This window comes from Stigmatopora nigra, chromosome 9, assembly GCF_051989575.1.
Source record: "Stigmatopora nigra isolate UIUO_SnigA chromosome 9, RoL_Snig_1.1, whole genome shotgun sequence".
Lineage (NCBI taxonomy): Eukaryota > Metazoa > Chordata > Actinopteri > Syngnathiformes > Syngnathidae > Stigmatopora > Stigmatopora nigra.
Genome location: NC_135516.1, coordinates 4135309 through 4147821, shown reverse-complemented (window position 1 = coordinate 4147821; position 12513 = coordinate 4135309). Strand labels below are relative to the sequence as shown.

The window sequence follows — 12513 nt, the reverse complement described above, 5'->3', positions numbered from 1 at the left end:
GCGTGCATAAATTGTTTTCTAAACTCCCAATCTGAATCACTACCAAAACCATTCATTGCATTGGAGAACAAATCACATTTTTGCGAGACTTTAATTTTATTAGAGACAAAGTAAAATCATAGATTATAGTAATGACGATAATACTATAGTTATTCAAAAGGCGTACACAACCCATCACAAAGTTTGTCAAACGTTCGATCTAAATCACTACCAAATCTATTAAAAGATTAATCTTCAGTATAACCTCTGAATACCTCTGCCAACTGTGGAAGCAGATGGCACACCTATAACTCACCTCTTACTGCTTTCAGCGTAGAAAAAAAACAAGTCACAGCTGAATATGTATACTCTAAAAATGAGTGCAGTCCACACAAGTCCAAATACAGTCGTTTTTTGTAAATATTATAGTATTTCAATTATCTAATAACCTGAGGTTTTCATCATCTTATTTTACACGACTGTAATGAAGTCACAGATGCACATTAGAGCTTGAAAGTCTACTACACACTGTCCACATTCATGTTCCAGGTGATGAGGATGACTCTATCCACTCTCAACTGGAGGAGAAGAGAAATGGTCCGCTGGTTGGTAACATGTGCCACTGAAGTCGGTAGGTTGGGCTGATTACAAATATGGGAATTATGCATTATCTCTGAACACACACATTGGATACTTGATTTTACTCCAAATTTGGTTTGCCCTGATTCCTCCCCAATTATATTTGATTCCACACTAAGGGTTTTTATGTGTGCTTCTATGATTCGTAGTAAAATCGTACCATTTGTCAACACACTTAAGAATGAGAATTAGCTTGGAGCTATTTAATTGTGCCTCGAGGTCATGGAAATGTGGTGGCTTGAGGAGCGTAAATTTGTCAAATCATAACCCGTTTAGGCAAACAGTGCCTAATTATGCAAGTACAGTGGTACGTCGAGATATGAGCTTAATGCTTTCTTTGACTGAGCTTGTATGTCGATTTACTTGTAAATCAAATGAACGTTTCCCATAGAAATGAACAAAAAAAAGTTCTAATCCTCTGAAAAAACACCAAAAACAAGATATTGGATTGGAAAGACAGAGAAAGGGAGGGCGGGGACTTTTTGCCTGGCAACATGCCCATGAAAAAACAAACACTGAAAAAATGCAATGCTCCGCCCAGTGCTCATAGAGAGATTACACGAGGGAGTTGCGACCAGAAAGACAGTGCCCATGATGTTCTTATGAGCAACCTCTTGCATCCGCTGTATGGCCGTATATCAAAATTTGTCTTGTAGCTCAAGATGAATATTTGCTCGAAATTTTACTCTTATCTCAAATTACTCGTATGTTGCGGTATGACTGTATCTTATTCCATCACGTCTTTCTCATTTGCTTTGCAGGTCTCCGTGCTCTAGTGAGCATTTTGCAAAGCTGGTACACCCTCTTCACTCCGACTGAGGCCACCAGTATTGTTGCAGCCACCGTCATGTCCCACAATACCATCCTGCGACTCAGCCTGGATTACCCTCAAAGAGAAGAGCTGGCCAGTTGTGCGAGGACTCTGGCACTGCAGTGCGCCATGAAGGACCCACAGAACTGTGCCCTGTCAGCTCTGACGCTCTGCGAGAAGGACCACATCGCCTTTGAGACAGCCTACCAGATTGTGATCGACGCCGCGTCAACGGGAATGACTTACTCCCAACTCTTCACCATCGCCAGGTACATGGAACACAGGGGGTACCCGCTGCGCTCCTTTAAACTGGCCTCTCTGGCTATGACCCACTTGAACCTGGCTTACAACCAGGACACTCACCCGGCCATTAATGACGTTCTATGGGCTTGCGCGCTCAGCCACTCTCTGGGCAAAAATGAGCTTGCTGCAATTATTCCCCTGGTGGTGAAGAGCGTCCACTGTGCCACCGTGCTGTCCGACATCCTTCGACGGTGCACTATGACAGCACCGGGTCTCGCCGGGATACCTGGCAGGCGGAACTCTGGGAAGCTGATGTCGACGGACAAGGCACCTCTGCGACAACTGCTCGACGCCACGATCTCAGCGTACATTAACACCACCCACTCTCGACTGACGCACATCAGTCCACGCCACTACGGAGAGTTTATCGAGTTCCTAAGCAAAGCACGGGAAACCTTCTTGTTGGCACAAGATGGACACATTCAGTTCGCCCAGTTCATAGACAACCTCAAACAAATTTACAAGGGCAAGAAGAAACTCATGATGCTGGTCAGGGAACGTTTCGGGTGACCCCCAACGACCCGCCTTCCTGAAATGGATCGTCCTCTTAAGGCAGTAGACCAACTTATATATTTCTATTTAAGAATCCCTTGTCTTTTTTACTTATTTTGTTGAGCCATTCATTAACTAACTTTTTTTTCCCCATGTGGTGATTTTGTCCGTCGAATGTGAACATGGGGGTGTACGCAATGCGTTGCTCTGCTTCACTGAAATTGTTAAGAGGGGCAAACATGGGGGGGGGGGCTATATGTCAACAATTCAACATCATGACATCTTCTTCGCGCCCTCCCACCAAATGTGGAAATACACACAAAAATAATGTGTAACGATTATGAAAAGCAGAAATAGCTTTTTTTTAGGTGACGTAATACAAAAACCAAAAGATTTGTTGGACAGGCAGGCTTTTCTGATAAAGAAGCAGCTGAGTAGAAGTGGGCTTTAAAAGCGACAAAAAGGAAAGGAAGGAAGGAAAGCACTGAAGATGAAAACACACAGTGTTACCGTCGTACCTCCACTGTATTATCAGCTTTAAAGTCCCAGATGATAAATCGACTCGCTTCATTTGGGGCTCATTACTCAACATGTCAAGCCACAACAAGAGTGCGGTGGGGGAAAAATCCAAAGAACTGACCAAACCCTTTATAGACCAGGTTTCACTTTGATTCATGACCAAAATCACATGGATTTAGACTCTTCTAGATGACAGGGCTGCCTTCATGTGGTGTCGTAATTACAGTAATTACAACTCCACCAGTTGAAAATTGCAATTAGAAATTTGCATACAAAGAATTATAACATTTTCTAAGATTTAGTGTCAGTTTGCCCATTGATTGGACACCTGTCTACGCAGTTATAAAAGTGTGTTTCCAATAATAACAGCCCATAAAGTCAGCAAAATTCCCTCTCTAATTGAAACAGTTTGGACAGTATTCCTATTTTCCGCACGCTATTACATGATTGCACTATTAAGCAAAATATAGTCCAGCCTGTATGCGTTCCTTTCATGTTGTCTTCTTTTGGAAAGTTTCAGACATCTTTGGGGAGTTTCCGTAGACTTCTTTCTATCACGAGATCCTTAGTGGCCACTTGAAAATTTCCCAATTAAACAGCCTCCTTAAAACTACTAAATCAAGTATAGTTCAAACTTTGGTCACTTGGTGACAGTACCTAAGTAGAAATTGAATGGATTATGTATTATGGGTGTGTTACAAAATAAGCAACAACTATTCAAAACTCTTGATTCAAGCATTTGAAATTTTAGCCATCTATAAAGGTTTATTCATTATATAGGACATGCGGGACTAAACATGATGAGATCGATATCTCGTAATTGGCCAACATTCCCAACCCTTTAGGTCAGGGGTAGGGAACCTATGGCTCAGGAGCCACAGGCAGGCGGCTCTTTTGATGGGTGCATGAGGCTCTCCGCTAACCCTGAGCTGAAATATGGAAACCGCTTAGTCCCAAACACGGCCTCTAGCGCCTTTTTCTATCATATTTTCTTTAATTAGACTTTTTTCCATGCATATTGTCATTGATACTCATTGATTAGCAATGGCATAACACTATTGTCAAAAGAATTCGGAGTCTTTTTGTACTTTAAAAGTGGTGAAATGACAAAAAAATGCACACATTTTCATGTAGTTTGACTTTTAAATTTTGAGTATGGCTCTTAAGCGAGAACATTTCAAAATATGTTTTTTTTATGGCTCTCTGTCAAAAAGGTTCCAGACCCCTATTCTAGATTACCGTATTTTCACGACTATAAGGCGCACTTAAAAATCTTAAATTTTCTTCAAAATAGACAAGGCGCCTTATAATCCAGTGTGCTTTATATATGGAATAAAATCAAAATGTGTCATTTATTGAGGGTGCGCCTTATAGTTGTGAAAATATGGTAACCTTCATTCTAACCACTTGTTAATATTTTACTTTAAGCAAGTAGTATTGGCATTATTGGAAGTTTTGTTTATTCTTTAGTTACAACTTGAATCTTACTGGTCGGCCTTTAACGTCATTTTACTAGCACTTGACACAAATACCTCTTCAGTACGTTCCTGCCGACTTCAGCATTTATTTATTGATGTTCGCTAACTTTGTATGACGAAGAATGGCAGTCCCAAAGCCAGGGTAGGATGATCTTAAGAGAAGTTTTAAAAATAAAAAGGAGGGAGGGATATTTTCATGCATTTTTTTTTCACATTCCATATGAGGTGACTTTTTTGGCTCCACTTTTTTTTCTTTTTTTAATTGATGAAATAAAAAAGATGAAAAAGAAAACAAGAGGCTAAACTTGGTTCTCAGGGACATCACTTAATGAAATAACATTGAAAAAAATAGTAGCATTAAGCATTTAAGATATTGTAAATATGAAAGTGTCAATTCAGAAAATTGTAAAAAATTATAATTATTTATAATAACTATTGTGTTTTTATTTTTTATTGTTTTGGGGTGGGTAGGGTTGTTCTTGTACTTGAACTGTTTTGGATGTGGGGATTTGACAGCATTTTTCTAAGAGCAAAGACTTCTCAGGTGCTCCTGTGTACATTTCTGATTTGTTATATTTACTATTATTGTTTGTATTTTTTTAAACATTTTTTCTTTTAAATTTGCAAAGAAAATGTTTTTTTTTGACAAAAGAAGCATGTAAATTGAGGAAACTGGGCACAGATAGATACTTAAACCTGACTATGCAGAACCACTTGGACGGGCTTCTAAAGACGGCTCCTTAGGTGTAAAAGATGGTTAGCATCAGTGGAATGAACCACTGTTACAAGGAGGGCAGGGATGGGGTGGGGATTGGGGGTATAGTGGATTGGGTGGGGGGTCTACACTGCAATCGGACAATGCAAAAGTGGCCACCCTAGGCCTGGTTGCAGATTATTGATGAGAGAGAAAAGTTTCAACTGGGAAAATGCCTTTCTGACCTGTCAATGTACAAAGTTTATTTTTACTTGACTTTTTGTGGGTTTTATTCAATCAGGATTTGAAAGCCTTTAGTGTCTTCTCGTGGTGTCAGCATGCAGCGGCACTTAAAGAGAGAAAAGCACCAAACTGTTACAAAAATCAACTATGAACAAATGGGATGGCCTTTTAGATGACCTCAATTCTTTGTTTAGAATCTATTATTTAATTGTTTTTGTTTTTTTCCTTTGCTCAAATGATATGGTCATGGGCCCATTCCTCAAGCCTTGTTTTGTCCATTCTGAATAAACACTGGGGACGTCACACCCTTCCAGAGAGAATGCATTCATGTAAAGAAAAAAGACATGACCAAGGCGCCTACTTGTTGAATAAGAAGCTCCAGCAAGCTACCATTTTTAGGGTCATTCATCTTGTCCAATCGACGCCATTGTGACTTACTACCACTAGTTTTGTCTGTTTATGCTCCTAAGAGGAAAAAGAGCTTCACCCCTCACCCCATGTGTTCTACCATTTTTTTGTAGGAGAGTACTATTTGCTGGTAGCAGTTGTTCACTAGTTCACCCACCCACCATTTTCCTATTTTTTTTTTTTTGGATTGTTTCTAACTTAAGGGAATATGAAAGTGTTTGTTGCCTCTTTATGCTACTGATTATAAAAAGGTATTTCCAGTATTTGTTGCCACAAAAGTATGATAGCTTAACATCACTTTTTTTTATTTGTTTTTGTTTGTTTTTTTTGGTGCGGATTCTTGAGCTACTGTCTATAAAAGCGAGAAATTATTACTATTTATGTATCGCTACTACCATTTTATATTGATTTGTGTTAAACTCAGTGCTTTTTTATGAATAAAGTGTGAAACACGTTAGACTGGCTTTATTTTTTATATTCACTAAAAACAAAGGGGACAGTTACTGCTAGGAATTACACTTGGTGATATTGTGTAATATTTTTTTAAAGTGTAAATTTGGCAGCAAACAGTGGACAGAAGGTGAATATAATTGTTTTTAATGAGATGCCTCTTAGACAGTGAGTCATCATCATCAGCTACAGGACACAAAGAGCCTTCCTCCTCATGTCTTAAGTCTTCTATCCGAATCTTTTGCTGAGCATTTGCTTATCAAATGACTAGCTTGACAGCTTTTCCCAATATTATTCAGTCAAAAGGATAAGTATTAAGTACAAGTACTATTGCTTTCTCACAGGGTGGTGGCCCAATGGATAAGTCATCAGTCTGCCACCTCTAAGGTCCTGGGTTCAAATCCCAGTGCAAGCAAAGATTTTCCCAATATTATTCAGTCAAAAGAATAAGTACTAAGTACAACTACTACTGCCTTTCCTCACAGGGTGGTGGCCCAATGGATAAGTCATCAGTCTACTACCTCTGATGTCCTGGGTTCAAATCCCAGTGCAAGCAAAGATTTTCCCAATATTATTCAGTCAAAAGAATAAGTACTAAGTACAAGTACTACTGCTTTCTCTCACAGGGTGGTGGCCCAATGGATAAGTCATCAGTCTACCACCTCTGTGGTCCTGGGTTCAAATCCCAGTGCAAGCAAAGATTTTCCCGATATTATTCAGTCAAAAGAATAAGTACTAAGTACAACTACTACTGCTTTTTCTCACAGGGTGGTGGCCCAATGGATAAGTCATCAGTCTACCACCTCTGTGGTCCTGGGTTCAAATCCGAGTGCATGCAAAGATTTTCCTAATATTATTCAGTCAAAAGGATAAGTACTAAGTCCAAGTACTACTGCTTTCTCTCACAGGGTGGTGGCCCAATGGATAAGTCATCAGTCTACCACCTCTGTGGTCCTGGGTTCAAGTCCCAGTGCCTGCAAAGATTTTCCAAATATTATTCAGTTACAAGAATAAGTTCTAAGTGTATGTGTATATGTCTTCAGTGGTGGATGAAGCAATGACTAAGTGTTTCACCCCATTTTCTTGGATAAAACGTTTCAACACCCATGTATAAGTGGGGCACGAGTTGGTGTAGTGGGTTGCACACTCGCCTTTGAATGGAGAGAACGTGAGTTCGCTTCCCGGTGTCGGCGGTTGACTGACCAAGCAAGTGATCGAGAGTCGGCCGAAGGCCGACTCGAGAACGCGACACAGACTGGTCCCTCCAACTGTCTTCCGAACTGCCGAAGGCAGTTCGGAATATAACCTTTTGCTGAAAAGTATGACTAAGTGTTTAATATAAATTAAAAAGGTTTTTCTTTTTTTTTTTCTTCATATTCCATTTTCTGATCTACATGCTGTAGTGATCAGCCAAATGACGACAGCGGGAATCGAACCCAGGTCTCCCAGATGGGAGTCCAGTGAACTAACCTCCGCACCAACCAAATGGCTACACTTTCCTTAGTAATCATTTGAGTGTCTTGACAAGAAGTACATAGAAACAACTAAGTGAAAAAGTGTCCCAACCGGGAATTGAACCCAGGTCTCCCAGGCGAGAGACAGGTGAGTTAACCACTACACCACCAAGTGACTACACTTTCCCTTGTCATCATTTGAGTTTCTTGATAAGAAGTCCACAGAAACAACGAAGTGAAAAAGTGTCCCAACCGGGACTTGAACCCAGGTCTCCCAGACAGGAGTGCAGTGAACAAACCCCGGCACAACCAAGTGACTACTCTTTCCTGTGTAATCATTTGAGTGTTTTGACAACAAATTCACAGAAACAACTAAGTGAAAAAGTGTCCCAACCAGGAATTGAACCCAGGTCTCCCTGGCGAGAGACAGGTGAGTTAACCACTACGCCACCAAGTGACTACGCTTTCCTTTGTCATCATTTGAGTGTCTTGAGAAGAAGTCCACATAAACAACTAAGTGAAAATGTGTCCCAACCGGGACTTGAACCCAGACCACCCAGACAAGAGAGAAGTGAGTTAACCACTGCGCCACAACTTGGCTACACTCTTGTTTGTCATCATTGGAATATCTTGACTACAAATACATAGAAATAACTAAGGGAAAATGTTTCCCAACCAGGATTTGAACCCCAGTCTCCCACATGGGAGTCAGGTGAACAAATCTCTAAGCCACAAATATATATAAAAAGTATTCCCTCGCTACTTCACGCTTCAGTTAACGCAGACGCAGAGCTTCGCATATTTTTGGGGGAAAAAATATATATAAAGATATTAAGTTAAAATTATAAATTACATCATTTTACAAGAGGTGGAAACAAAATATTCAATAAGAATTAGTAATTGCATCAAAAATAGGCCAAAGAAATGGTCAATAACATGGCGAGAGTTCAGGAATCGCATTGATGACGTCATGGCTGTTTACAGGCGCATCTTCATCGCCCAAAAAAAATGTTCACAACTCCCAATAACGATGTTTCTTACGTGCAAAAAAACTGCAGAAGATCTTCCATCCGGACTACAATGATGTTTTTGCTTGGTGGTGCTTTTGTGCACGTGTTACACATTTCTTTAAGCATTTTTGAAGGGGCCCGCCTACTTCGCGGAAACGCAGCTATTGCGGGGGTCCCGGTCCCCATTAACCACGATAAGCGAGGGAACACTGTATATATATATATATATATATATATATATATATATATATATATATATATATATATATATATATATATATATATATATATATATATATATATATATATATATATATATATATATATATATATATATATATATATATATATATATATATATATATATATATATATATATATATATATATATATATATATATATATATATATATATATATATATATATATATATATATATATATATATATATATATATATATATATATATATATATATATATATATATATATATATATATATATATATATATATATATATATATATATATATATATATATATATATATATATATATATATATATATATATATATATATATATATATATATATATATATATATATATATATATATATATATATATATATATATATATATATATATATATATATATATATATATATATATATATATATATATATATATATATATATATATATATATATATATATATATATATATATATATATATATATATATATATATATATATATATATATATATATATATATATATATATATATATATATATATATATATATATATATATATATATATATATATATATATATATATATATATATATATATATATATATATATATATATATATATATATATATATATATATATATATATATATATATATATATATATATATATATATATATATATATATATATATATATATATATATATATATATATATATATATATATATATATATATATATATATATATATATATATATATATATATATATATATATATATATATATATATATATAAAAATATGTATATACAAGTATATAAATATATGTATATATATAAATATTTATATCCAAGTATATAAATATATGTATATATATATATATATAAATATATGTATATATATATATATATATATATATATATATATATATATATATATATATATATATATATATATATATCTCTATCTCTATCTCTATCTCTATCTCTATCTCTATCTCTATCTCTATCTCTATCTCTATCTCTATCTCTATCTCTATCTCTATCTCTATCTCTATCTCTATCTCTATCTCTATCTCTATCTCTATCTCTATCTCTATCTCTATCTCTATCTCTATCTCTATCTCTATCTCTATCTCTATCTCTATCTCTATCTCTATCTCTATCTCTATCTCTATCTCTATCTCTATCTCTATCTCTATCTCTATCTCTATCTCTATCTCTATCTCTATCTCTATCTCTATCTCTATCTCTATCTCTATCTCTATCTCTATCTCTATCTCTATCTCTATCTCTATCTCTATCTCTATCTCTATCTCTATCTCTATCTCTATCTCTATCTCTATCTCTATCTCTATCTCTATCTCTATCTCTATCTCTATCTCTATCTCTATCTCTATCTCTATCTCTATCTCTATCTCTATCTCTATCTCTATCTCTATCTCTATCTCTATCTCTATCTCTATCTCTATCTCTATCTCTATCTCTATCTCTATCTCTATCTCTATCTCTATCTCTATCTCTATCTCTATCTCTATCTCTATCTCTATCTCTATCTCTATCTCTATCTCTATCTCTATCTCTATCTCTATCTCTATCTCTATCTCTATCTCTATCTCTATCTCTATCTCTATCTCTATCTCTATCTCTATCTCTATCTCTATCTCTATCTCTATCTCTATCTCTATCTCTATCTCTATCTCTATCTCTATCTCTATCTCTATCTCTATCTCTATCTCTATCTCTATCTCTATCTCTATCTCTATCTCTATCTCTATCTCTATCTCTATCTCTATCTCTATCTCTATCTCTATCTCTATCTCTATCTCTATCTCTATCTCTATCTCTATCTCTATCTCTATCTCTATCTCTATCTCTATCTCTATCTCTATCTCTATCTCTATCTCTATCTCTATCTCTATCTCTATCTATCTATCTATCTATCTATCTATCTATCTATCTATCTATCTATCTATCTATCTATATATATATATATATATATATATATATATATATATATATATATATATATATATATATATATATATATATATATATATATATATATATATATATATATATATATATATATATATATATATATATATATATATATATATATATATATATATATATATATATATATATATATATATATATATATATATTGTTTCCACATCTTTCCTAAAATCATTTTCTGGGTGATCTTATTACAAATTATAGCCTTTTCTTTCCTTTAGTGACTTTAAAAGTGCACTATGAGCTGGGCTCCTGCAATCAGTTTCCCTCTAGTAGTCTACCCCTCCACCCCAGTTAGCAAGTAGTTTTCTGCAATAAATCATTTTTTCACCCTTTGAAACGGCCAGATTAGAACTAAATGAAGCACATGGAGCATGATGCAGTTCCATCAATCTTTCATTCATTTATCTCTAATCAGAATATTTTTCTCCATTCCTCATTTAACGCCCCTTTTTTCATTCATTACAGATTTCTGCAAGCCCATAAAAGTAGAAAATCAGACCACCATGATGTGCTATGTGTGGATTGTGAGTGTGGATGTGTGCGCGTGGACTAAATTTATCACAATGTGCGTGCACGAACCTTGATTGATTGGACCATGGTAAATGAGCAGATTTATATCAATTATCTCAAAAGATCTAGAATTGATTACTATGTGATTTTTCTCCTTCACTTTTTGGACACTCATACAGCCATACAAATTCTTTGAACTGCACATTTAAAAAAAAAATACAAAATTATGCCATTTGTGTACGTATTAGCCAACTTTCTCAATGATTATATGTATCACAATATTAATTTCTCTTTATTCACTTGGAGCATGTTCAACCAGGGCCGAAAGCCGTCCACTTTGTACATTTTAGACTTTTACCAGTACCCTGTGTGTGTGTGTTACATTTGTATGTTTTTTAATCGCTTAATAAGGGTAATTGTAATCATTAATAAAGGGAGCATTTAGGCGAGATGAACAGGTATGTAAGAGAGAATCTTTACATTTTGATAATGGTTGTTGTGAGCCAATTGAATTGAATGCTTTTATTGTCATTATATGAGATAGAATGAGAACATTGAAATGAGAGCCCAGTAGAGAGTAGCAGGTCTCTAAAGTGAGAATCAATGCATCCGCGACAATATTTTCAAAAGAAAATAACGGATAAGGAAATGCATTTACTTTTGGGGCATTTCAGGTAACCTAAAATATTGGTACCTTGAGGCATTTGTGAGTAGAGATATGACTGTACGTATTTATTCAAGTGAAGCATTCAGTCCCAACAAAATGAGCACCATTTAATGTCTAGTGGACACAGATGTACGGTTAATGAAATAATTTACCATCAGATTAAAGTAATCAACATGTAATGGCAAAAAAAATCAATCTAGAAAATTATAATAACTTACTGCATTAGTTTTGGCTCAAATATGGTGCCATCTTGTTTTCCGTTATCTTCATGACAAGCAACCTTACCTTGACCGATGAGATGAACGGAATTTAATATGTCATTGTCTTACTCTTGTGCTCTTTGGTCACAAAGCAGAAGCAGCTTTTTGTGAATGATCAGCATCATTTCACTATCTTATCTTAAGTATTTACTCTAATTGAGATGCCTAACCATTGCCAGGTGATTTTTTAACTGCTTTGATGGAAATCTAAAAAAAATGCATACAATTGGAATTTCCCACCCTTTATAATGAACTGTAGTTTATTGCTGTAGTTACAGCCTGCTTGTACCTGACTTGAATATTTTGTTTAAAAAATATTAGTTTT

The 12513-nt window shown here is 35.3% G+C and overlaps 1 protein-coding gene across 2 annotated transcripts in view; it reads left to right on the top strand.

Moving 5' to 3' along the window:
- zswim5 (zinc finger, SWIM-type containing 5) overlaps positions 1-5012 on the top strand; it is a 36917-nt gene extending 31905 nt beyond the window's left edge. For both annotated transcript variants that reach the window (XM_077724477.1, XM_077724476.1), the window contains exons 15-16: positions 529-610; positions 1380-5012. In XM_077724477.1, the coding sequence (XP_077580603.1) occupies positions 529-610; positions 1380-2242 (945 nt within the window). In that variant the 3' untranslated portion in view covers positions 2243-5012. The remainder of the gene's footprint in view (positions 1-528; positions 611-1379) is intronic.
- Positions 5013-12513: the final 7501 nt, after the last annotated feature.